The following is a 26,407-nucleotide window of genomic DNA, read 5'->3' as shown; positions in this document are numbered from 1 at the left end:
ACTAAGTGTGACAACGTTCAGGTGGCTGGTCTGACCGTGTCCTACAACGGGTAAATATGACATCTGATTGGTTGGTTGGTGGGTTGATAAAAACAAAAGTTTTGATCAGTGAAATATCAGGGAGAGTTAGACCAAAACACACATGGGCTTGTGCTGGGCCTCCCTCTTGTGGGAATATTCAGTACGGTTGTTACTGAGCCAGGATTCCTGGCTGTTTTGTCTCTGTGCGTATGTCAATGATATTTCAGCAACAATTATTTAAACATCATTATTACCAGCCATTTTCTCTGTCCCCCAGGTCCCCTGGTGTACGATGGCAGCCTGTTGGCAGAGTGTAAACAGAGACTGCTCCTGCTTGGCTGGGGAGTGGGACCCTGTGTGTTCAGACAACGGCATCACCTACACATCTCCCTGCCTCGCAGGCTGCTCCAGCATTACAGGTTTTGGCAAGAACGCGGTACCAATACTATTAATGGACTGAGTGTACAACACATTCACAGTGATGATGGCCCATGTTGACTACAATGGCTCCCACAGTTGTGTCAAGTTGGCTGTATGTCTTTTGAGTGGTGGACCATTCTTGATACACACGGGAAACTGTTGAGCGTAAACAACCCAGCAGCTTTGCAGTTCTTGACACAAACTGATACCCCTGGCACCTACTACCATGCCCCGTTGAAAGGCACGTAAATATTTTGTATGCCTATTCACCCTCTGAATGGCACAAATACACAATCCATGTCTCAATTGTCTCAAGCTTTACAATATATTGTAGTAATCTTTGGCCATACCAGGCACACTAGAGTCTATGGAGCGATATGATGTTGAATCTGAAATTCAGGCACTAATATCACTCCATAACATTCTAGCTATATGTCTTGGTTAATGCCTGGTTGGAAAAAATGAAAAAGACTGTAGCTCCTAAAGACATGATGGGCCACCACTTGGGGAGAAGCACTATATGGTCCTGTAGCCTACTTTGTCACATGTAAACAAGTTTAGGATGCCAAATGTTACCAAACATCCTACGCTTCCATTAGTCCCAGTCAAACTTATCTTGACCTTTATCAACCCTACTGCATATGCCCTTTAGCTTTCATTTCAATTTCATTTTATTGTACTTTGTTTGGGACGGCACAAGACACTTAAAAAAATTATTATGATTTTCTCATAACAATGGAATTTTACTTCTCTGTTGCTCAATACTGTATGCTATTCGCACACAGTTGTCTGTTGTAGATCTGGAACCACTGACAGAATAGGGGAGTATCTGTGGCCACATGATAAAACACTAGTCTGGCATCAGTAGTCTGAAAATAGGAGGAAACCAGTTGGACATGTACATCAACATATGGCAGTTGACATTAATATTGTCAAAAACTCATCCTAGATGTCTCACACTTTTTGAATGAACTTGTGCCTTTGGCCAGGATCCAATTTTCCCACGGAGCTGGTGTGTAAAGGACCATATAAAATCATCTGAATGAGGCTTATTCATGATTCAGTGGGATTATAGCATAGTTGAATTCCATTTCATTTCCAATGAGTTTAAGAAATTAATGGAAAGCCATGTACTGATTGTATTTGTATGTTATGAATCGCTACTTGAATATGTACAAAAACAGTTTGTTGATTTAGTGTGTCAGTTTTGTGGAGGTCCAAAATGAATGTAAAATCCAGACAGTTGAGGAATGACACGCAGTATGACATGAGCGATACCAAAAACATAGCTACTGCAGTCAGTTTACAACCAGGAGTTTTTCTTTTTTAAATTTGTTTATTGCTTAAACACAAATTTTAACACAGCATAAACCAATAATGATCAAATTAGAAATCAAAGCAGTGGTAGGTTTTATGGGGAAAACATTCAATCAAATCACATACACATGGTTAGCAGATGTTAATGCGAGTGTAGCGAAATGCTTGTGCTTCTAGTTCCGACCGTGCAGTAATATCTAACAAGTAATCTAACAATTTCACAACTACCTCATACACACAAGTGTAAAGGAATGAATAAGAATATGTACATATAAATATATGGATGAGCGATGGCCAAACGGCATAGGCAAGATGCAGTAGATGGTATAGAGTACAGTATATACATATGAGTAATATAAGGTATGCAAACATTATATAAAGTGGCATTGTTTAAAGTGACTAGTGATGCATTTATTACATCATATTTGTAATTATTAAAGTGGCTAGAGATTGAGTCAGTATGTTGGCAGCAGCCACTCAATGTTAGTGATGGCTGGTTAACAGTCTGATGGCCTTGAGATAGAAGCTGTTTTTCAGTCTCTCGGTCCCAGCTTTGATGCAGCTGTATTGACCTCGCCTTCTGGATGATAGCAGGGTGAACAGGCAGTGGCTCGGGTGGTTGTTGTCCTTGATGGTGTTTTTTGCCTTCCTGTGACATCGGGTGGTGTAAGTGTCCTGGAGGGCAGGTAGTTTTTCCCCGGTGATACGTTGTGCAGTTGCTGTATCAGGCGATGATACAGCCTGACAGGATGCTCTCAATTGTGCATCTGTAAAGGTTTGTGACCATTTTTGGCGACAAGCCAAATTTCTTCAGCCTCCTGAGGTTGAAGAGGCGCTGTTGTGCCTTCTTCACCATGCGGTCTGTGTGGGTGGACCATTTCAATTTGTCCGTGATGTGTACGCTGAGGAACTTAAAACGTTCCACTTCTCCACTACTGTCCTGTTGATGTGAATTAGGGGGGGTGCTCCCTCTGCTGTTTCCTGAAGTCCACAATCATCTCCTTTGTTTTGTTGACGTTGAGAGTGAGGTTATTTTCCTGACACCACACTCCCGAGGGTGTAGCATAAGAACAGCTTCATTGGCACAATGGACAATAACCTTGCATAATGTTCTAATCTAACATTCTAATCTATATCTGCTTAATTTGTAAATGATGTCAGTGTTGGAGCCCATGGCTATCCATAAATAAAAGAAGAAAAAAAAGAATATGATGCCGTCTGGTTTGCTTATTAATATAAGGAATTTGAAATAATATATAGGTTTATAAGTATATTTGATCCAATTACATGTTTGATACTTAAGTATATTTAAAACCAAATACTTTTAGACTCTAGTATTTTACTGAGTGACTTTAACTTGAGTAAAAGTAAAGATACCTTAATAGAAAATGACTCAGTCAAGTATGACAATTGGGTACTTTTTCCACCACTGCACGTTCTGTGTATAAGCGACGATCATGCTTGCTTCGTCCCGCAAAGTATTGTTCCTAGAGATACTGAATATGCCGCTGTTAAGTGGAGACGTTATTTTAGTTTGAGTTGGTTGATCAAGGACGCAAGGCTACGTACAGAAGCTCCTGCAACGAGTCGTCTGTATAAACAATATTTTGTTGTGGGACGAAGCAATGGCCATGCACGTACACATTTTATGTATGGGTGCTCCCGGGAATCGAACCCATAAGTATTGCATTGCAAGCGCCATGCTGTACCAACTGAGCTACAGACAACAATAGCCAACGTTACGTTTCTCTCAAGATTAGAATACTTGTTGTAGCTATACAGTAACACGTTAGCTAACGTGCTAGCCACAGTAGCTAGCCAGGGCTACAGTTTGCATCCATGCCATACTTGTTAATTCACGTTTAGCTCATGTCATTTTTAATAACTGTCTCTGAAGTTTATTTTGCTGCCACCACCGTGAACCACGCGTATTTCTGCGTGCGCCACCATCTTTTTTCATTTCAACTTTGACCCTTCGCCTCTGACCCAACAACACATGTAATGCTTCTGTCCTCGTTTATTCAAAACTGGTTCGTAGTCGCCCTCAAGCGTTCTTCTCAAATTACTGCATTTGATTTGTTATTTTAATTTTATTAAATGATTTAACCTTATTTAACGAGGCAGGTCAGTCAAGAACACATTCTTATTTACAATGTTATGTATTGCTCATCATTGGTGTCGGCTGTTGTTTACTTATTTATTTGTTGTCTTATCACATTATTGTACAAAAAAACGGAAACGTAGCTAATACACCAGTATTTATTGTTTCGAGTGGTCTTTTTAGTGGTATGGGGATCCAGTATTGCGTCGCTGATTGCATTGATTGACAGATCATCCCTGAAGTTGTTTTATTGCGTAAAATTGCATTCACATTATGACGTTGGCTGAGTTACCGTATATAATGCGATAGTTTATCTCTTTGGTAATCACTTGGTAAAGTTTTACATGATGGGAACATAGGCTCCAGCCATAGACTTTAACCATGGAGGATAATAAGGTAAGCCTATGAATTGCTAACAGAGAAGCCCCATGCAGTGGTGCAGGAACCGCTGCACCGTCTTTTTTTTATGCCACAGGGTTTACAGGACATGCCGATAGGGGAGCCGCAAGTAGTGGCATCTGGGTGGAGGTGTGGGCTAACGTTAATGTGGCGCTAATATTATCATTTTTAATATTGTAAAAAAAAATGTATGCATTATAATAACCTATACATCAAACCGTGCTTCTACACCTGCATTGCTTGCTGTTTGGGGTTTTAGGCTGGGTTTCTGTACAGCACTTTGAGATATCAGCTGATGTACGAAGGGATATATAAATTGATTTGATTTGAAATATGATCCTTGCAAAGATAACAGCAGTAGGCTATTTATCATAATTCTACCGAAATTATAATAATAATAGGTGACTCCATAACGCATTAATTACGAATCTTGATATCAGGCAGTAGGATCTATGTGTATTTATAGCGAAAACCTGTTCTGTAAAAAAAATGTATATATTGGCCATTATAAACTGGGTGTTTTGAGTCCTGAATGCTGATTGGCTGAAAGCTGTGGTATATCAGAGCGTATACCACGGGTATGGATATACCACGGGTATGACGAAACATTTGTTTGTACTTTTCTAATTAAGTTGGTAACCAGTTTATAATAACTGTGCGTTGTGTCATGTGTAAGAACAGCTCTTAGCTGTGGTATATTTATTGTCCATATCAATGAGCATTTAAAGAATGGTCTAATTTCTTCCAGAGTTTAAACGAAGATGATCCAGGTGATCATCAAAGTTTGGAAGGTCAAGTCCAGAAAATGAAGAATGATATCCTGGGTTTAAACTATCCAGAAGATAGTGAAGTGAAGGATCCCCTGCCTCAGATCGAGCTGAAGGCTGTGACAAGGAGAAAAGTTAAGGTGAGAGAATAGACTGAGGAGAGAAAGGGAAATCTGGGGTCTTACCTGTCCACACTTTAAACCTGTCCAATATGCCATATAACATGTTGTTGTGAGGTTGGAGGGTAATTTGTCCTTACAACAGACTTCCATCTCTTAATATTCAATCACCAATTGTTTACTGTAGCTCTTCTCAAAGGCCTGTATAGCAACGGCAACATACAGTATGTCATTGACTGTATTGTCTTTTTAGACCAAGAGGAGGACCAGTGCCAACAGGTCCACAGTTGAACAGAGCACTGATACTGATGCAGCCGAGAGAGATTTATTTGATAATCAGAGTGATGAAGATGAGGATAAGGTGAAGAAGGATCCCCTGCCTCAGATGGAGCAGGATGCCGTGAAGAGAAATAAAGTCAAGGTAAGGGAATAGATTGAGCAGAGATGTGGATATTTGTGATATCTTTCATATCTATAACCTGCCCCTACAGCATGTTGCTCTGAAGAAGGTAAATTGCCCATGCAATACCCTTTTATCTCCTAATAGTAAATCTAGGGCTGACCCCATTTGGTCGACAGTTTGGTCAAATGGCTGTTGGTTGACTGGGATTTCTTAAGTTTTTTTTTTTTTCTTCATGGTGCACATGGACACCTGTCTGATTCGCGCCTGTCTCAGTTGACTAATCCATTGCCAAGGCCACAGGGATGGCACAGTCCATCACGCTAAGACGTGATACTGAAATTGTATATGGTTATATTATGTAACAATAATGGTGCAACACTAATAAATCAAATATTATTTTATAACAAATGCGCTTTCTCCTGCATTGGATACGGTTGCTGTCCGTGGTTCTGAAACATAATCTTCAGTGCTCCGTAGAATTGCCGCCCTTTCCTATGTTGCTATGTGCATAATAGCAAAGTTAACCAGCATATTGGGATTGAGAACAATGCTGAAGAGAGGCAGCAGCAGAGACGGGGAAACAGCCCTTGCCTTAGCCTAATTGTCTAATAAAATTGAGGAGAGAGGAAAACCCAACTAAATTAGGTCTATAATCAAAGCCTAATTGTTAAATGTGCTTGGCTTTGTAAATCATCCATATATATATTACCAGTCAAAAGGGTTTTCTTTATTTTTACTATTTTCTACATTGTAGAATAATAGTGAAGACATCAAAACTATGAAATAACACATATGGAATCACGTAGGTATCAAAAAAGTGTTAAACAAATCTAAATCTATTTTACATTTGAGATTCTTCAAAGTAGTCACCCTTTGCCTTGATGACAGCTTTGCACACTCTTGGCATTCTCTCAACCAGCTTCATGAGGTAGTCACCTGGAATGCATTTCATAAATTAACATGTGTGCCTTGTTAAAAATTAAGTAAAGGCATTTCTTTCCTTCTTAATGCATTTGAGCCAATCAGTTGTGTTGTGACAAGGTAGGGTTGGTATACAGAAGATAGCCCTATTTGGTAAAAGACCAAGTCCATATGATGGCAAGAACAGCAAAGAGAAACAACAGTCCGTCATTACTTTAAGACATGAAGGTCAGTCAATCCGGAAAATTTCAAGAACTTTGAACGTTTCATCAAGTGCAAACACCATCAAGTTGCAAAAACCATCAAGCGCTATGATGAAACTGGCTCTCATGAGGACCGCCACAGGAAAGGAAGACCCAGAGTTAACTCGGCTGCAGAGGATAAGTTCATTAGAGTTAACTGCACCTCACATTGCAGCCCAAATAAATGCTTCACAGAGTTCAAGTCACAGACACATCTCAACGTCAACTGTTCAGAGGAGACTGTGTGAATCAGGCCTTCATGGTCAAATTGCTGCAAAGAAAGCACTACTAAAGGACACCAATAATAAGAAGAGACTTGCTTGGGCCAAGAAACACGAGCAATGGACATTAGACTGGTGGAAATCTGTCCTTTGGTCTGATGAGTCCAAATTCCAAAAAATGTCTTTGTGAGAGTAGGTGTACAGATGATCTCCGCATGTGTGGTTCCCACCATGAAGCATGGAGGAGGTGTGATGGTGTGGGGGTGCTTTGCTGGTGACACTGTCTGTGATTTATTTAGAATTCAAGGCACACTTAACCAGCATGGCTACCATAGTATTCTGCAGTGATACGCCATCCCATCAGGTTTGCGTTTAGTGGGACTATCATTTGTTTTTAAACAGGACAATTACCCAACACATCTCCAGGCTGTGTAAGGGCTATTTGACCAAGAAGGAGAGTGATGGAGGGCTGCATCAGATGACCTGACATCCACAATCACCCAACCTCAACCCAATTTAGATGTTTTGGGATGAATTGGACCTCAGAGTGAAGGAAAAGCAGCCAATAAGTTCTTAGCATATGTGGGAACTCCTTCAAGACTGTTGGAAAAGCATTCCAGGTGAAGCTGGTTGAGAGAATGCCAAGAGTGTGCAAAAATGCCATCAAGGCAAAGGATGGCTACTTTGAAGAATCTCAAATATAAAATATATTTTGATTTGTTTAACACTTTTTGGTACCTACATGATTCCATATGTGTTATTTCATAGTTGTGATGTCTTCACTACTATTCTACAATGTAGAAAATAGTACAAATAAAGAAAAGCCTTGAATGAGAAGGTGTGTCCAAACTTTTGACTGGTACTGTATACATATATACAGGAGTAAGACAGATATAGCTTCTGTTGCCTGTTTGAGTATTTGTTTAATAGACTACTGATTCTGTGAGCACCAAGCCTCATGCACCGGCAAAATGTTGAATTAAGCAATTTCACAGATTCGGCTGTTTTTAATCTTTGCTATGCTGTAATAATACAGTGTCACCATCGGGCTCTTTCTTGAGTCATTTGTGTGTCTTAATTATTTAATCAAACAGTGTGCTTAAAGCATCAGACAAGCTCAGTGCCTATGTAGGTGATTGTATTCAAATACATAGGGTGTGTCTGATATGGAAAAATACATTTTAACATTAGAACAGGATGACTCTCGGTCTACAAAGATTGTTTGGGGTCGGGGACAGCCCTACAATCAGTCTTACCCTTGCTCTACTCAAAGGGCTGCATTGGAATGGCTTCATACAGTATCTACGTGTATATCATTGACTATTGTCTTTTTAGACCAAGAGGACCAAGAGAAACAAAGTGGAGCAGATCACTGATACAGATGCAGGTCATAAATTAAACTCTAATTTCACTGAATGTAATCCTGTAAATGTAAATGTAATTTAGTATGGACATCTATTGAGCAGAGGACTAATAGCAGAGTGCACATGTTATACTTTCTTGGGTACTTAACTTCACAAAGTACACAAAGGTGGCTAATACATACTTGCCTTAGAAGGTTACATGTTTTCTGACTTCTTTACCTTGGTGAATGCTGCTTTGGACACAGGTCCCTCTACATCTGTGGAATCTTCTGGGATGACAGTTCAGGGGACATCTCACCAGGGACAATCTAATGAAAAGATCCTAAGTGAGTGTGTCTCCAGGGCCTGTCAGACCAGGGCTCTTGACCTCCCGCCAATCGATCCGGATGCTTTCAACCCGATTATCATCCGGTTTCTGGAAAAACTTACTGAGGAGTATGTCCAAACTTCTATTGTAGTATTTGAATGCAATGTCATATGGAGGATTTTATAAATTGTATGTGTGTTGGTGTGCTTTTTGGTGCTAAAAACATCTAATTATCTCCTATAGGCAATGGAGGCAGTTAAACATTGGCAGGATGGACCCTGTAAGTCCCTTAATAACCCTGACAATGATTCATAGATATATTAATAGATGTTTCAAGAAAATTAGATACAAACCTTTTATCTATCTACAGTATCATCCACATTATGACAAACAGTTACATTCAAAGAGCTTTTTAGTAGCCTACTGCTTTTCATGCTTTCCAATGTATGCCACTTTCATGATTCTCATGAACATATGTGAGATTGTTGGTATCTCTTCGAGGAGCTTGGTTTCAGAGCCTGGCTATGAGTAATCTACCTACACTGTTTCGGTCCTACAGGTGATGAGGGCATTGCTTGCAGAGATGTGCCTGGAGATTGTGCGGTTTGTATCTGAGGCCATCCTGGAGGTCATCATCCCTGCAATTTTCCGTTTTGTACGGATATACAGCCATGTGTCTCCAGTATCCGGCAAGTCTCTGACAGAATCAGAGAGATCCTCTAGCACAAACCTGAAGGTTCACAAGAGAGGCAGCAGCAAATCCTCAAGGTCTTGCACGGCCAAATCAAGCTCCTCTCGTAATGGGTATGTTCAGTCATTCCTAAAGAAACCGGTTTCACCTAACTATTCAAAACCCATTTTTTGAAAATATGTTTTGTTATCTGTATAACAGTTTAATCTTAATGACCAGTTTAACTGATTATTGAATTATGCATTAATGTGACTTCAGTGTCTACTATTGAATATGGAATGCTGTATTGTTTGCTTTGTATTCTCAAAGGTCTCAGACAGTGTTGCCAAATACTCAGGGAGATCGTGAGTCTATATCATCTGAGCCACTCAGGGACTTTTTTGGGATCACTGAGGACAGTCTCCTCACTGGTGTCCAGGATTCCTTCAAAGAGTCGCTGAACAATGTCCTCTGTATCCAAAGAGAGGGACAGGTAGACACTCAAAGTCTATCCCGGGTTATTGTTGGAGAAGTGTCAAAGAAGGTCAATTCCATAATCTCTGTGGCCATCCAAACTCCCATCTCTGGCCAAATGTCCCCTGTCATTTTTGCCAGTGGTGGTGTCTCCAGAACCAAGGTTGTTGAGGAGATGGTGTCTGGCGTTTCCAACATACTTCAGATGTATATTAATGGGAAGAGTGTTGAGCAGAGTGTTGTTCTCAGAGAGGATGGTGTTGAGGTGGATATGACACATTTAACAGGACAGGTCATGACAGCCCTCAGTGGCACTGTTTTGAACTTCAGCAATAAGGAGGAAAATGATCCCGACAAGAGGGAACTGCTTTGTGTTGTTGCTGACCATATGAAGATGCTTGAAGCTTGTAAAAGTCCAGAGGAGATGCTAAAACAAGGAGAGAGCAACCTCAATATCAAAGGTGCCAAATCTAGTCTTCGTCTGTCAACACAAAGTATGAACAGACTACTCACTGAGGAGGTTCAGACCAAGGCCACTGAATCGATCCGGGAGATTGTTAAAAGATTCAGGGGTTGTACATCATGTTGTTCTGGCACTACATCATCTAGTCCAACTCCTAGGATAGGTGAGATCAGAGACCTTATGATTGACCCTGAGGCCTCTGAGTTGGTAAGTACCTTTGTTTCAGACATGGACAATCTTACCCAGTTTATCAGGGCATCCTGCTCTCCTGCACAGAGTGAGCAGATCCTTCTTGAAAACCATCAGAGTAAGATCTGGTCTTACACTGTTGGCTGTTACTACGACATGAAAAATATGCTGAAGAGGATTCTTACCTGTCCAAAAAAAGGGGATCTCGCAAGTACATTTGTGAAGAGCACAAAAGATTCTTTCACAATGGTTCCAACTTTTTGCCTGGACTTCGATCATTCCAGTAATGGTGAGGCTGACACATCGGACTCCATTTCTTGTAAACCACTTTTAATAACCCCCTCATCTATGAATAAACAAAAAGGACAAAGTGAGACCCCAAAACCTCTCTTGGCTCTCAAAAAGTATTTGCAAGACCAAGTCCTCCTTGACACCACAAAAGCGATTGCCAGCCAGGTTCTAGTCTTGTATAAGACTGAGGTGATGGAGAAGTTCTCATCTTCTGTTGGAGAGTGTGATTCTGAAGAGTCTCTGGAGGCCATTCTATTTGTGGATGGCATCATGTCTGACTTGAATGATTTCACCAGTTCTTGTTCCCCCTCACCATCTGAGTTGTTAGACAGTGAACAATGTCTCTCCCATCTCACTTTTCCACTTGGTCTGCAGGACAGCACCACCAACAGTGAATCTACCCAGAATCTTCCAGTTATAAATATGAAGAAACTCTCCAGTGTGTCTTTCCAGACAAAGGCTAGAAAGGCAGTGAGTGAAGCTCTGAGATCTATCAACCCCTTTACAAACAGCTTACTGGGAGACTCTGAAGCATCTAAATTGCTGGACACTTTTGTAACAGATGTGGAGACTGTTGTTCAGTCCATGCAGGCACATGAATCTGAAAATTTCCAAATTTCAAAAGTGAGCACCCTTTCTGCTGCTCGTATTATATATCATAGATTTCGAGAAATGCTGAGGCGGTTTCTCATTCCCTGCCAAGACAATGTAAAGGTCATCGATGGTGTTACACCAATACATGATGAGACTCTCAAACAGGCTCCTAGTGAAAGTTTAGATTCTCAGGTGACTTGTAATAGTGATTCTCTTGAAATCCAAGCGGACCTTCAAGCCTGTACTAAGGAGGTCATTAGTCAAATCCTCACTGTGTATCACTCTGAGGAATCCATGGAGGAATGTTTCTCTAGCCTAAAAGGAGATACAGAAGACCTGTCCAAGCTTTTGGATGCCGTTGTTTCTCAGATTGACGTCCTTGCCGCCTCCAAATCATATTTATCTGTTGATGACTATGCTGTCAATACACAGGACAATTTGCATGGTGAGATCAACAATGATGAGGAGGAGGCATCCTCTAGAAGTCTTAAATCCACAGCCTTTGACAAACTATGTACTGAGGAGTTTCAAACTAAAGCCTCACATATGGCTGGTGGGATCCTTCAATCAGGGTTAATTGGCATTGTAAATACCAGCCTTGATGGTAGAAGTGCAGACATTTGTGCAGAGTCCAGTAATGATGGTGATGATAGAGATGTCAAAATCCTTCAGAAGAGTGGAACTCCACCTTTGTTCACCTCTTCTCTGCACACCAATTCTGCAGCATCCAACATCGTCATAAGCATCACTAAAGACCTTAATAGCTTCACCCAGATGACTAAAATGTCTGATGCTTCAGTGTCTGGCCAGTTAGAGAGATCCCTGTCAGCTTCAACCCTTCCTATCAGTGTTCACAACGGGGCCAATGTGAAAGGAAAGATCATTTGGCCAGGCACTGTTAACCTGTTCAACAATGTGTTCACCAAGGTCAAGGATTTTTTTGCCCAGCAACAACCGGTCCTCCTAGACAATGTGGTTGAGGCCCCCAAACATGCCGAATCCATATGCAGAACAGCTACTTCTACACAAATGACTTACAGTGAACATGAAGGCAGCCAGACAAGCATGGTAAATTATTCCAAAGCCTTAATTAGTCAGACTCTGATGACAATCCAGAGGAGAGTGTCTATGTCAGAGAGGATGAGCACTTCAGAGAAAGGCCTCTTGACTCGTTCCATTGTGCGCTCCATGTTGGAGGATGTTGACATGGTGAGAACTGATGGACACGAGATACACCGGCCATCCTCCTCAAAGTCCTCCCTGTCCATCACCTCTGCCATGACCAGAGGGTCTCAGAGTGATTTTACAAATTCTCTTCCAGGCACTCCAGTCCCCAATGACTGGCCTGTTGAAATCTATTGTCCTATCATTAGGAATTCGGTCATTGATATGAGTGACTCCTCAACTCATTCACAAGGGTCAACAAATTACACAAGGCAAACCATCTCTGCCATAGTTGACACTGTTATGGAGGTCATTCAAGAGAAGATACAGAACACATAGCCACTGCAGATGATGTCACTTCTTTTACAAGAAGACTTGCGAGACTCAGCCCCAGGGACGGTCTTCAGAACTTCTCACATGAGCTCTCTGACAAAGTTTATGAGCTCATAAAAAGTCACAACACCCCCCGGGCTCTTTTTGTGCCAGCTGGCAAGAGCGTGTCTGACTCTATTCTTTTGAAGCTGAAGACAGGATTGAATGCTTCTGAAGAATCCAGGGAGTTTCCATCTGACCTTGTGTACTCCTTTACTACGGAGTCAATAAAACGTCTGCTACAGCATTGTCTTCTGGCTTCCTCCACCATCACAAGGATCCGATTTCTGCCAAACTATCATCTCTGATGGTTCTCTGCAGGAAACAAGTCGGCTTATGCCGAGCTCTTCTTCCATCTCCATTAGTTCCTCACAGGTTTTCTGTGACACAAAGAGCCTTTTTACCAATATAATGGTCAATCAGGTCATGGATACCTGTTCTGTGGCCTCCAATTCATCAGAAGAATTATCAGAGTTGATGAACATAATCAATGGGTTGTCCCCAACTGATGCTGGAACACTTGACTCTGACAGACCGGCTCTCATGACCACTAGCCGTCAGTCTAGTTCCAAATCATTGCCTAGACCCTCTCTGTCTGGCAGCAGCACACACAACGGTGGAACTGTGGATATTCAAGTTTTAGGAGAGGTGGAATCCAAGATGGACAACAAAGATCTGGAGATGTCTAGTGTCTCTGTGGATCCATCAACTCCATCAGCCATGGAGTCTGATACACATGCATCATTTGACTCCACTAGCAATGACTACACCTCTTTGGTACTTTTACTGATTGTTAGATTGCTGTCAATGATCACCCCTATCACATTACTGGAATCCTCTGACATTGGTGAAACATCAAGAGTTCTCACAAAGAGGATTCTGTCTGAGTTCTGTGGCACCTCAGGCCTTGAACCAACTCAAGCCTACCCCCAGAATCTGAAAATCAAAAAGATTTTCAAGGCTGTCTACATGGGGCTTCTTCAAGAATTCGGGTCAGAGAAGATGCTCCAGGTTGCAATGAAGTCAACGGATTATGCATTTGACGATGCCCTGGTCAAATCATTAACGAGGGAACTACTAACTGAATGCAATGAGGCTAGCTCTTCACCTCCCTCCATGACACAGTTGTCATCACACAATGCACTTGGCAGTGACGAGGTAGGTAATTCTGGGCTTCCAACAACTGGTATAAAGGAAAAGAAGAGAGGAAGATTCAGCGCTCTCTGTGGACTCAATCCAAAGGTACATATGTCATCAAAATACAAATTGTAAAGATTATTTTTATAAATTACATACAGTATGATGGTAAACACTGATACCCTTTGTGTGCAATTTCTCCTACTGTATAAATGACTGTTTGTTACCCAGTGTACAAAGAAGGTCAACAAGAAGAACCACTGCACTCCAACACCTTCCCAGAACCAGACCCCTGCCGTCAGTGAAACAGGTAAGTCAATACACTCAAATGTGTACTGAACAAAAATATAAACACAACATGCAACAATTTCAAAGATTTTATTGAGTTACAGTTCATATATGGAAATCAGTCAATTGAAATACATTCATTAGGCCCTTATCTATGGATTTCACATGACTGGGTATATAGATATGCATCTGTTCGTCACAGATACCTTAAAAAAAGGTAGGAGCGTGGATCAGAAAACCAGTCAGTATCTGGTGTGACCACCATTTGCCTCATGCAGCGTGACACTTCTCCTTCGCATAGAGTTGATCAGGCTGTTGATTGTGGCCTATGGAATGTTGTCCCACTCCTCTTCAATAGCTGTGCAAAGTTGTTGAATATTGGTGGGAACTGGAACACGCTGTTGTACACGTCAATCCAGAGCATCACAAACATGCTAAATGGGTGACATGTCTGGTGAGTATGCAGGCCTTTCGACATGGGGCCATGCATTATCATGCTGAAACATGAGGTGATGGCGGCGGATGAATGGCACGACAATGGGCCTAAGGATCTCGTGACGTTATCTCAGTGCATTCAAATTGCCATTGATAAAATACAATTGTGTTCGTTGTCCGTAGCTTATGCCTGCCCACACCATAACCCTACAGCCAACACGACGCCATATACGTGGTCTGTGGTTGTGAGGCCGGTTGGACATACCGCCAAATTCTATAAAACGACATTGAAGGCGGCTTATGGTAAAGAAATAAACATCCAATTCTCTGGCCACAGCTCTGGTGGACATTCCTGCAGTCAGCATGCCAATTGCACGCTCCCTCGAAACAAGTCAACCAGCGTTTTTCCTTGCTCCTATTTTTCTCAGTCTCTTGTCTCTAAGACATCTGTGGCATTGTGTGGTGTGACAAAACTGCACATTTTAGCGTGGCCTTTTATTGTCTCCAGCACGAGTTGCACCTTTGTAATGATCATGCTTTTTAACCCACAAGAGTCTACGCCCTGTCTGGGCCGAGGGGTTTGTATCGGCCTTACTGCTATTAGCCCATACAAACGCATTGAATAACAGATTCACTACATGGAACTGAAGTGTCTGTCCTAAATCTGAGAGATATAAGTTGATGAATATATATATATATTTTTTCATGTTTTTATCCACCTCTTTTTGGCACTAAACAGTCTAAGCCCTGGGGGGGCCTATGTAACACTTCTGCGTTAAATAGGCGGATTGAGACTGCTAGCCTACCTGCCGCCCTACATTTGTAAATTATGTAGAATATTACAATTTAAATAATAATAATGCAATACTAATTCTTCACACTAACTAGGGTCAGTTAAAGAAAATGTTATGTTTACATTTTTTTTCTCCAGCAATTGTCAATGATCAAGAATCCTGCCGAACAGAGAGTATATGCTCCACCAAGAAGAAACCAAGGAAGCGTTCGCTCATTTCCAGGATGTTTTCAGCTATAGGCAAAGCCTTTTCCAGTCCCTTTACTTCCTGCTATAAAAAGAAGAGCACCTAATCTATATTTCAAAATAAATATTTGAAATGAACATAATTGCATTAATTCTTCATGTTGAGTGTTTTTCATTATATATTATTGGATGATATAAAGTGTAGTAGAAGTTGTATAGTTGACTATATTACTTTTAAGATACATAAAAAATAATAAGAATAGTGTGCACTTCTAGGTACAGTTGAAGTCTGATGTTTACATACACCTTAGCCAAATACATTTAAACTCAGTTTTTCACAGATCCTGACATGTAATCCTCGTAAAAAATCCCTGTCTTAGGTCAGTTAGAATCATCACTTAGAGTGTTGGACTAGTAACCGAAATGGTTGCAAGTTCATATCCCTGAGCTGACAATGTACAAATCTGTCATTCTGCCCCTGAACAGGCAGTTAACCTACTGTTCCTAGGCCGTCATTGAAAATAAGAATTTGTTCTTAACTGACTTGCCTAGTTAAAAATATTTATTTCAGCTTTTATATCCTTCATCACGTTCCCAGTGGGTCAGATGTTTACATACACTCAATTAGTATTTGGTAGCATTGCCTTTAAATTGTTTAACTTGGGTCAAACGTCTCAGATACAGAAGAATAAGTCTATGATGGTATGATAATGATTGAGATGGTGATTAAAATAATGATGACTAGCGGTACCCCACCCTACCCTAAATCATTCGATCTGATTAATTCAATTCAATGCAATTCAATCTTTGAGGGCTGCAACCATAGAAATACAATTTATTTACACTAATAATAAGCTATTGTCAACTTCCCGTCTATGCTTATCTTGCTCATTGCTCACTGTCAATTGCTGACTGTTACCCTATGTGTGCAACTATTATTGATTTCTCACAGAAAAATAATTTGGTTGCAAATGTACCTGGGGCCATGTAAATAATTGTTAGGCTACTCGTTTTGAATCCACCGGTGGCAACTTGTGTGACCATAAAAGTCTGTGTGCGACTTGGCACAGTAAAATAATTTGGTTACTGACCTGCCCTACATCATAGAAGGCCCTTCAACTCGTTATGGAATGATGATTTCAAGTTTCCCACTTGTGAAGTATCAGAATCAACCAGTAGGAAGCTCTACGCTAAAAACGTACATTCATTTTAACTCTGAGGTTCCAAGTTTCCGATGGCATGTGAATGCGTCAATAATTGCTCTGGTAATTTTGAATGTTCAGTCAGTGAGCATTATGGGTAATTATCCTACATACATACATCAAATACTTTATGATAGCATCATCTACTGTAGTAACAGTGCCATTCCAAACACAATAAATGTGAAAATGAACAAAGATACAAAATATTGCTAAAGTGAAGAAAATCAGCTCAAAATTGTAGGAGGAAATGCCCCTGCAGCAGGGAGGCTTACGGTATTATAATATATTGTAGATAACATTTATATAATTTGTGTATTTACAGTATCAGTACGCATACAAATGAAAGTATATGCTAGGGATTGATCTACACTGAGTGAACAAAACATTAAGAACACCTTCCTATTGAGTTCCCCCACCTTGGTGGTGGACCATCGTTGATACTCAGAGAAAAGTGTTGAGCGTGAAAATCCCAACAGCATGGCAGTTCTTGACACAAACTTCTACCATACTCTGTTCAAAGGGACTTAAATATTTGGTCTAGCTCATTCACCCTCTGAATGACACACATACACAATCCATGTCTCATTTGTCTCAAGCCTTACAATATATTTTTTAACCTGTCTCCTCCTCTTTATCTATACTGATTTAAGTGGATTTAACTAGTGACATCCATAAGGGATTATAGCTTTAACCTGGATTCACCTGGTCAGCATATGTCATGGAAAGAGCAGGTGTTCTTAATGTTTTATACACTCAGTGTAACTCATTGGCACTGAAATAAGTTATTTTCAACCATTAACTGGGGCCTTGTTGAGGCCTTATCTAGGTAAGTAATTGCTGATTGATAATAAAGTATTATTTTGATGTATGGAAAAAATATGGTATGCAATTCCTATGTAGAGAAGGTTCTCTCTGGTAGTTGTTCAATATGACTTGAACTTTTACAGCATTTTACAGGGGACTCTTGTAAAATGGATGTTTAATCTCAGTGTGCCTCCCTGTTTAAATAAAAGTTAAATAACATTTTAAAAACATCAACACAAACACAGGATATGGGGTACACATGGTATCACATCATTACATACTAGGCCCTACTGCACCTGCATTCCAGCACCATTCCAGCATCTGGAATTGACTCAACATGTTTGAGGTGGGGGATCAATACATGTGGGGGAAGAATGTGTGTGTGGGGGGGGGGGCGTCCATGTTTGTGTCTGTACTCTGAGGTGTGTTTGAATATGAATGAGCAGCAGTGTTGTGATGTGTCCTATCCCGTCCTTGCAGAGTGATCTTCCTTGGCCTCATCACATGTCTCAGTGGCTCCTCCTTAGAAGGGAGGGGGACACCACCACGGGACAGCCCATACACTCATCGCTAGAGATCGAACTTCAGACTCCCTCCAAAACCACTGAACCCCTCAACACACCGAAAAACTTTACGATGCACACCCTTAGAGGGAGCCGGAACAGGATAACTCCCTCCAAACTCACAAAGACATAGAGGAGGAGGAAATATCCAACACCCAGGGAGAGAGAACGAGTGACCTCAGTCGAATACAGTCAGAAAGAGGAGGTGGAAGAGGCGTTAGATAGAGGAGTAGGTTACCCCAGAGGCCATTCCTCCTGTTCATGTGAGCAAGAAAGAGCAGAAGGCTTCTGATCAGCCAAATGGCAGGCAGGGGGAGAGGTCATAGTGATTCACACCCACAGAGAGAAAGACAACCCACACAAGCTCTTGGTTGAGATGAACCACACAGAGGTAGAGGCAGAGGGCTTTCAGGGCTAGCCAGTCAGCCTGCCTGCTCTAATCCTCAAGTCAATTGTATTTAAATTCATGTTCATTAAAGATTTTTATTCAATAATTGAAAAGTCCCATTTACTTAATGATCATTTTTCACTGTCTTCAACCCTCAAGAACCAGGGTGAGTCTGGGTCACCCTTTTACTGGGCAAACACAACTTGCATATCATCATAGACTAGGCCGAAACGTTAATCTTTTAACCTTGCTTGAATAAAACAATGCATTTTTTTATAGTGAGCAAGAGTTGGGCTTTTTCCTTTTCTATGATGATTCACATTTTTTGTTGCACCTCAACTCAACGTTGGTTGAGCGCCCTCCGTTTTTTTGTTGTGAAATAATACATATTTTTTTAAATGGACAAAGTAAATTATTCAAAGCATTAAATTGGGGTGTTTTCCACTTATTTACACAACCTACTCCACCCTTGCAAAGTGAAAGTTTATAGAAAAGTTCTGAAATTAAGTAGTAAACAGAAGAAAAGCAGAATTGAGTTAAATTAAAATGCGAATAATTTAATGGTCTATGGTTCAATCACTTTTCTGCAGGTGTGATGAATAATTAATATTGTTCCTCCTCTTCCTTGTGGCAGGCGCAGCAGCACACTGCCCTCCAAAGCCTGCAAAATAATCGCCGGACTGCCCCTTTCCTAGCTCTGCATGGAACATCCAGTGTCACATCCTTGGTGACGTGTGGGGTGACATCCGGGATGACCACAGCAACATCCGCTGGAAAGGGAAAAAATAGGAACAGAATGTAAACAAATGCAAACCGTAGCTTCTTAACACTGGCCAGTTGAAAGGTTCTACTAAGATGTCATGACAAACGGTACCTGTCAGAGTGCTCTCTAAGTGTTACTCACCTGCTTGGATGTCAGCTGGCTGAGTGGCGAAGATGGCCATCGTGAGAGTCCTTTCTTCAGGTGTGATGTCCACAACCTCCAAGAGGGAAGAGATGGGCTCTGCCTCTGTATTAGGGGTGATGTCCACCACATTCAGGTTGGGAGAAGCCGGGTCTGCCTCTGTGTTAGTGGTGATGTCTTGTACCTCCAGGTGGGAAGAAGCCGGATCTGCCTCTGTGTTAGTGGTGATGTCTTGAACCTCCAGGTGGGAAGAAGCCGGATCTGCCTCTGTGTTAGTGGTGATGTCCTGAACCTCCAGGTGGGAAGAACCCGGATCTGCCTCTGTGTTAGTGGTGATGTCCACAACCTCCAGGTGGGAAGAAGCCGGATCTGCCTCTGTGTTAGTGGTGATGTCCACCACATTCAGGTGGGAAGAAGCCGGATCTGCCTCTGTGTTAGTGGTGATGTCCACAACATTCAGGTGGGAAGAACCCAGATCTGCCTCTGTGTTAGTGGTGATGTCCACAACATTCAGGTGGGAAGAACCCAGATCTGCCTCTGTATTAGGGGTGATGTCTTGAACCTCCAGGTGGGAAGATGCCGGGTCTGCCTCTGTGTTAGGGGTGATGTCTTGATCCTCCAGGTGGGAAGATGTCGGGTCTGCCTCTGTGTTAGGGGTGATGTCCACCACATTCAGGTGGGAAGAAGCCCTGCCTCTGTGTTACATTCAGGTGGGAAGAACATTCAGATCTGCCTCTGTGTTAGTGGTGATGTCTTGACCCATTCAGGTGGGAAGATGCTGCCTCTGTGTTAGGTCTGCCTCTGTGGGAAGAAGCCAGATCTGCCTCTGTGTTAGTGGTGATGTCTTGAACCTCCAGGTGGGAAGAAGCCGGATCTGCCTCTGTGTTAGGGGTGATGTCTTGATCCTCCAGGTGGGAAGATGCCGGGTCTGCCTCTGTGTTAGTGGTGATGTCTTGAACCTCCAGGTGGGAAGATGCCGGGTCTGCCTCTGTGTTAGGGGTGATGTCCACCACATTCAGGTGGGAAGAACCCGGATCTGCCTCTGTATTAGGGGTGATGTCCACCACATTCAGGTGGGAAGAAGCCAGATCTGCCTCTGTGTTAGGGGTGATGTCCTCAACCTCCAGGTGGGAAGAAGCCGGGTCTATATTATGGGTGACAACAGCTGATGAGCTCTAGTACTACAAGGCACCAAGATTTCATCAGAACAGGCATCTGTCAGAGTGTTCTCTATCATTGCTACTCACCTGCTTGGATGTCAGCTGGTAGTGTGGTGGAAACGGCCACTGCGAGGACAGGGGGGACTGGTAGGGTGGCAGCAGGGGGCTGGAAGCAGCTCTGCACCTCGTCCGCCACAAAGGCACAGACAGAGCTCATATAAAAAGGGCTCTGCAGGTCATCGGTGGAGAAGGACTGACTGATTCTCCCGAGGATCGACCGCACAGAGTCAAAAGCAGCAGCCCGGGAGAAAGGGATGTGAGGGGAAGGGTCCTTTAACATGCAGGAGAGCTTCTCCACTACGGCCGCCACCATGCCCACGGCCATCCCACTTATAAGGATTGGGTGCTCTGAATGGCCTTCCTCTGGCTGAAGCCACAGGGCCAGGAGGAGCCTGGGCACCACCTCCACCACCACCTGAGATGGGCTGAGCAGGTTGCTGCTACGGGGCTCATTGGACTGCTTGCCCAGAATGCTCCTCACAGCTCTTTCGACGATGCTGTGGACCTTAGGATCGCTGAAATCAACAAAAAGGAGAAGACAACGCTAAACGATGTGCAATGTGCTCACAGAGAACACTGTCTTAGTCTGTTTCTGCGTAGTTCCAGATGTGTAGATAAATGGATCAAGTCATATGCAGGGCAGTACATGGAACTCACATGTCAGCTGGCGAGGTGGGGTGCATGGAGGGGCGGAGCTTGCAGAAAGCCTCGTGCTCTATGTTCATCATTTTTAGGCAAGTGTTTACTTCCCAGGCCTGCAGTATGAAACAGGAAGTCCCATTAGTGTAATTTCACAACAGATCTATTCTGCTGTGCTAACTCGTTGTTGAAAGGCTAGTAGAGCTCACTAACTTGTAGTATGTCTCTAACTCTCATTCTCTTACCAGCCGAGCGAGGTCGTTTCCCTCCTCCAGGGTTTCATTCCACACCCTTCAAATAAAACACAGAGCAATTCAACTTTCCTGGCTTCTGATTTTTCTGTTGTTTATTTTACCCACATCTCCTGGAGTGCTGCTGGTGGCAGGGAATGGCAGTGAAGGTGAGTGCTGACGTGGTACTCACCTCTCCCTAAGGGATTTTTTGCCCTGAGACACCAGCCAGTTGCTCATGTGCTCCGTGGTGACATGGGGCGGGACCTGGCCTTGACTCTGGAGCAGCAGATAATGGACCATGAGCTTCTTCTGCAAGATGTGGTAAGGTGTGAGACCGTGCCACGAAATACCATATCATGTGCTTTCAGAAGGGCCTCTCGCAACATTTCACAACTGCTCATGCCTCACAATTTGCAAGTGATAGGAAGAACTATTATGACCACCTTCTCTAAACTGTCTTGAAATACAACTCTCTTTCTGTTGTTTATGTTTTTGTGGGATGAATCTTACCTGTTTATTGTAATATGTTTCCTCCCAGCAGGCCTGCAGAGTCTGAAAATAAAGGCTGCTTCTACAGAATTCCTTTGAAGATCATGAAAATAATGATGCTTTGTTATGCACATTATGCACAGGCATTTACAGTAAGCTAAAATGAATTTCTCCTAAGATTACCTTTGTGGGACCATAAGTGAACTCCGGAATGCACCAAACCCTATCCATGGTAAGATGGGGAAGAAATGCAGCGCTATAGATATACGAGATGCTCTAGAGATAACAGGAATGACTTAAAGTCGCGAATGATCAATGGCTGGAGTCCTCCAATATGCTGCACTTAGAATTGAGTTGTAGGCGATGTTTGGCGCAAAATAGAATGTTTACATTCTATTGCCATGGAGAAATGGAATGTGTAGAACCTGTATAATTGGGTATTCTTCTCTGTCTTTATTTCGTGAAACATAATTATGTCATAATGTGTATATGAGGATGTAGGAGCCAGATTCATGACGCGAGTATCCAGGTGCATGTTGCTTAGACCAACTAATCCAACCTTGGTTTACAAGTTAAATACATTGTTTATATATGCCTATACAAATCTATCGACCACATCCATTTAAAGCAATGATTGTCAATTGAAAATGTGGTTGTTGTGTTATCCTGTTGTGCGGCTTGAGTGTCAGTCCCCTTAAGCACATTATTCCAATATTTTTCCAAGCTCTGAATTGACACAATGGACACTTTTGAAAAGATATTCGGTTAAAAATAAGAGTATGAATGACAATAAACGTATGACTTGGATTGTATGCATACTAGTGTAGTAAACAATATCGCTCAGTGTGGGAACTTTTGGTGTTTGGAAAGTATCCGTTTTTAGTCTCCATGACACGTATCACTTCGTTGTCTTGTTGGTAATAGTAAAAATGCATGACAGTCCGCATTGTAATCGTCTAACAGGTGTTTTTCCTTTTGTTTCTCACAATAAACAGACATTTGAGAACGGAATTGCTTACTGTTGTACCTATGATGCACAGACACACAAAAGCTGTACAGTGTAGTTTGAATAATCAGTTTCAATTATTTGCAGATGTATTCCCTATCATTTACAAATCGAAAGATGTAACATTTGAAGTGAATGTGGCAGAACAGTTTAGCATAGAGTTCTTGTGGGAGTCTTCTCCTTCAGTCTTTTTGCCTCCTAGGCCTCGTTTCTCATTACATGGGATTTCCCCAGTGCCAACTTCACATGAGATGGCCGCTGTCTACTGTCATGTGGTGCTGAATGACAGATATCGCTATGCCGATATTGCTGCTGTCCATGGAACTGAAATGTACAATCTTGCCTATTTGCATATGTACGACCGTCCAAACTTGACCCCACACACATACACAAACATTAATGCTAATCGCTCACACACTTTCGAACATTGCACAACCTGCAACAAGACACTGAAAGATCATTTTATTCCACGTGTGTTTGTGTTTGAATAAAGACCCGAAGAATGAAATCAATGTGTGGATGTTAATTGGACAATGTATATGTGCTTTGCAGAAGCCTTTTTTTTTAAAAATTCCCTGTAGCGTGTATGTTACTGGAGCATGATCAGATTGCTTTGTTTAAACCAGAATGAAGATTTGGTCTGAGAAACTATGCCGATTATAGCACGATAGCTTTTATTTTTATTTTTAATAAGGCAATGCATATATGACCCCCTTTCAAAGAGTCGCTCATTTATCACTTTCTTGCAGATATACAGTGCCTTCAGAAAGTGTTCATACCCCTTAACGTATTCCTCATTTTGTTTTCTTACAGCCTGAATTCCAAATGGATTAAATTATAGTTTTTTTATCATCTCACCCAGCTACAGACAACACCCCATAATGACAAAGTGAAAACATGTTTTAAATGTTTTTTTTTCAAATGTATTGAAAATGATATACAGAAATATCTCATTTACACAAGTATTCACAATACATGTTAGAATCACCTTTGGCAGCGATTAAAACTGTGAGTCTTTCTGGGTAAGTCTCCAAAAGCTTTGCACCCTTGGATTGTACCATATTTGCATTACCACAATATATACAGTACCAGTCAAAAGTCTGGACACACCTACTCATTTAAGGGTTTTTCTTTAATTTGACAATTTTTTACATTTTAGAATAATAGTGAAGACATCAAAACTATGAAATAGCACAATTGGAATCATGTAGTAAGCAAAAAGTGTTAAACAAATCAAAATATATTTTATATTTGAGAATCTTCGAAGTAGCCATCCTTTTCCTTGACCACTTTGCACACTCTTGGCATTCTCTCCAACCTTTTCATGAGGTAGTCACCTGGAATGTTTTTCAATTAACAGGTGTACCTTCTTAAAAGTTAATTTGTGGAATTTCTTTCCTTCTTAAAGCGTTTGAGCCAACAGGTTGTGTTGTGACAAGGTAAGGATGGTTTACAGAAGATATCCCTATTTGGTAAAAGACCACGTCCATATTATGCCAAGAACAGCTCAAATAAGCAAAGAAAAACAACATCCCATCATTACTAAAGACATGAAGGTCAGTCAATACGGAACACTTTAAGAACTTTGAAAGTTTCTTCTAGTGCAGTCGCAAAAACCATGAAGCGCAATGATGAAACTGGCTCTCATGAGGAAGACCCAGAGTTACCTTTGCTGCAGAGGATAAGTTCAGTAGAGTGAACTGCACCTCAGATTGGAGCCCAAATAAATTCTTCACAGAGTTCAAGAAATACACACATCTCAACATGCACTGTTCAGAGGAGACTGCGTGAATTAGACTTTCATGGTCAAATTGCTCCATTGAAACCACTACTAAAGGACGGACACCAAAAATAAGAAGACTTGTTTGGGCCAAGAAACATGAGCAATGGACCTTAGACTGGTGGAAATCTGTCCTTTGGTCTGATGAGTCCAAATTCGAGATTTTTGCCTTTCAATGTGTGTGTAAAGAATCCAGGGTGTTTACTTGGGTCTACTCTTCATTATAAAACTATTTGTTGAATGGTTTAAAATCCATCAGAAGCTGAATAAGTCTTGACGGGGACAGAGCTTGTTTTGACAAGGAAAGTGAAAAGGACTGAGGGAAAGTAAAATGGAAAATACATGGAAAGGAACATGGAAGAACCTCAAAGAACATTTAATTTTCAATGCGAAATGCATCTTATATTCCTGCCCTTACAGAAAAACCACATGATTTCAACTTACATTTTATGTGAGCACAAATTACATTTTGGAACACAACGTGATCACATTTTCACATGTGTAGTTTAATGTAATCACATGTTGCTTTACATGTTATCACATTATCTTCACATAAGATTACATTAAAACATGTTTTTGGTACACTTCCCGTGTTCACATGTGAAATTCATGTGTTTTTTTGCGTAAACGCCCTGCAGTTCCACACTCAAGGATCTTAATAATGCTTTAAATGCACATGTATGATTGTGCATGTGTAATGGGTTGAAAACAAAGTCACTAAAAACAGACACCCATTTATTATTTATCCCCCTAATTGTTTCTGTATTTGTGTTAATTAATCTTAATGGGATTTTCTACATACTTTAGCGTTAGCAGTCCATCAAGCCAATAGATGGCGCTGTTGCACTGTTGTAGCAGGAGAAACAGCAAGTTTTGGCCAAGCGCTCACCATTCTGCAGAATAAGGACCAGAACTTTACAGAGGTAAACTGTGTCTGTTCTTTTTACTATTACAGGTATGTAACAGCACTTCAAACGTTCAAATATATACACAATATGTAATACCATGCTATTTAACAACTTTGTCCAGATATTATCACGTTAGGAAAGGTTTTGTTTTGGCTTTGTGTCGAACTGAGTGAGAAGAACGTGATTTACATTGAGTGAGAGTGTATGTTAGCTTGATGCTAGCTGAGGTAAAAAAAAACATTTACGAGTCACAAAGACTATGTTTACTGAGTAGCTGACTTGTACTGGATTTTGTCTAGGAGATTTTTTTATCAAGAATCCATTTGTTAGGGATTTCTGAGTTGGTTTTACATGTTATTGATGGTTTTGTGTAAAATTGTGCTCAATAGCTGGTAAAGTGGCCGAGCACGCTCAGTCTGGTGGACTTTTAGTGCATACAGTGAGAGAGAGACGATTTTCTGGAGGTGCCACTATCTTAAAGCTGAATGTATTGTTGTCACTTTTCTATAGAGGTAGCGGTATATAGAGAAACATTCAGTTATTTATGGTTTCATATATAGGTGTTTCTATTGTATGAATGTGAAATACATTGTGGTTTTCATGTGAAACCGTA

The 26,407-nt window shown here is 41.4% G+C and overlaps 1 protein-coding gene across 1 annotated transcript; it reads left to right on the top strand.

The window, feature by feature from the left end:
• Positions 1–313: 313 nt before the first annotated feature.
• Positions 314–12,786, top strand: LOC115106759 (uncharacterized). Its single transcript, XM_065023308.1, has 8 exons — positions 314–457; positions 5,007–5,165; positions 5,398–5,565; positions 8,267–8,318; positions 8,541–8,730; positions 8,846–8,882; positions 9,162–9,406; positions 9,603–12,786. Exons 1-8 carry the CDS (start codon positions 314–316, stop codon positions 12,784–12,786), a joined length of 4,179 nt encoding a protein of 1,392 aa, XP_064879380.1.
• Positions 12,787–26,407: the final 13,621 nt, after the last annotated feature.

Source organism: Oncorhynchus nerka, linkage group LG10, assembly GCF_034236695.1.
Source record: "Oncorhynchus nerka isolate Pitt River linkage group LG10, Oner_Uvic_2.0, whole genome shotgun sequence".
In the NCBI taxonomy this organism is placed as follows: domain Eukaryota; kingdom Metazoa; phylum Chordata; class Actinopteri; order Salmoniformes; family Salmonidae; genus Oncorhynchus; species Oncorhynchus nerka.
Note: the sequence above shows the minus strand (reverse complement) of the source record. Positions and strands in the feature narration are given on the sequence as shown.

What these genes read in the sequence shown, in the direction of transcription:
- LOC115106759 (XM_065023308.1), top strand. Translation starts at nt 314, where the DNA reads ATGGCAGCCTGTTGGCAGAGTGTAAACAGAGACTGCTCCTGCTTGGCT. An exon ending in TGAAGAGAAATAAAGTCAAG is followed by an intron (nt 5,566 to 8,266) that starts GTAAGGGAATAG and finishes TTGTCTTTTTAG; the next exon opens with ACCAAGAGGACCAAGAGAAA. An exon ending in GATCACTGATACAGATGCAG is followed by an intron (nt 8,319 to 8,540) that starts GTCATAAATTAA and finishes CTTTGGACACAG; the next exon opens with GTCCCTCTACATCTGTGGAA.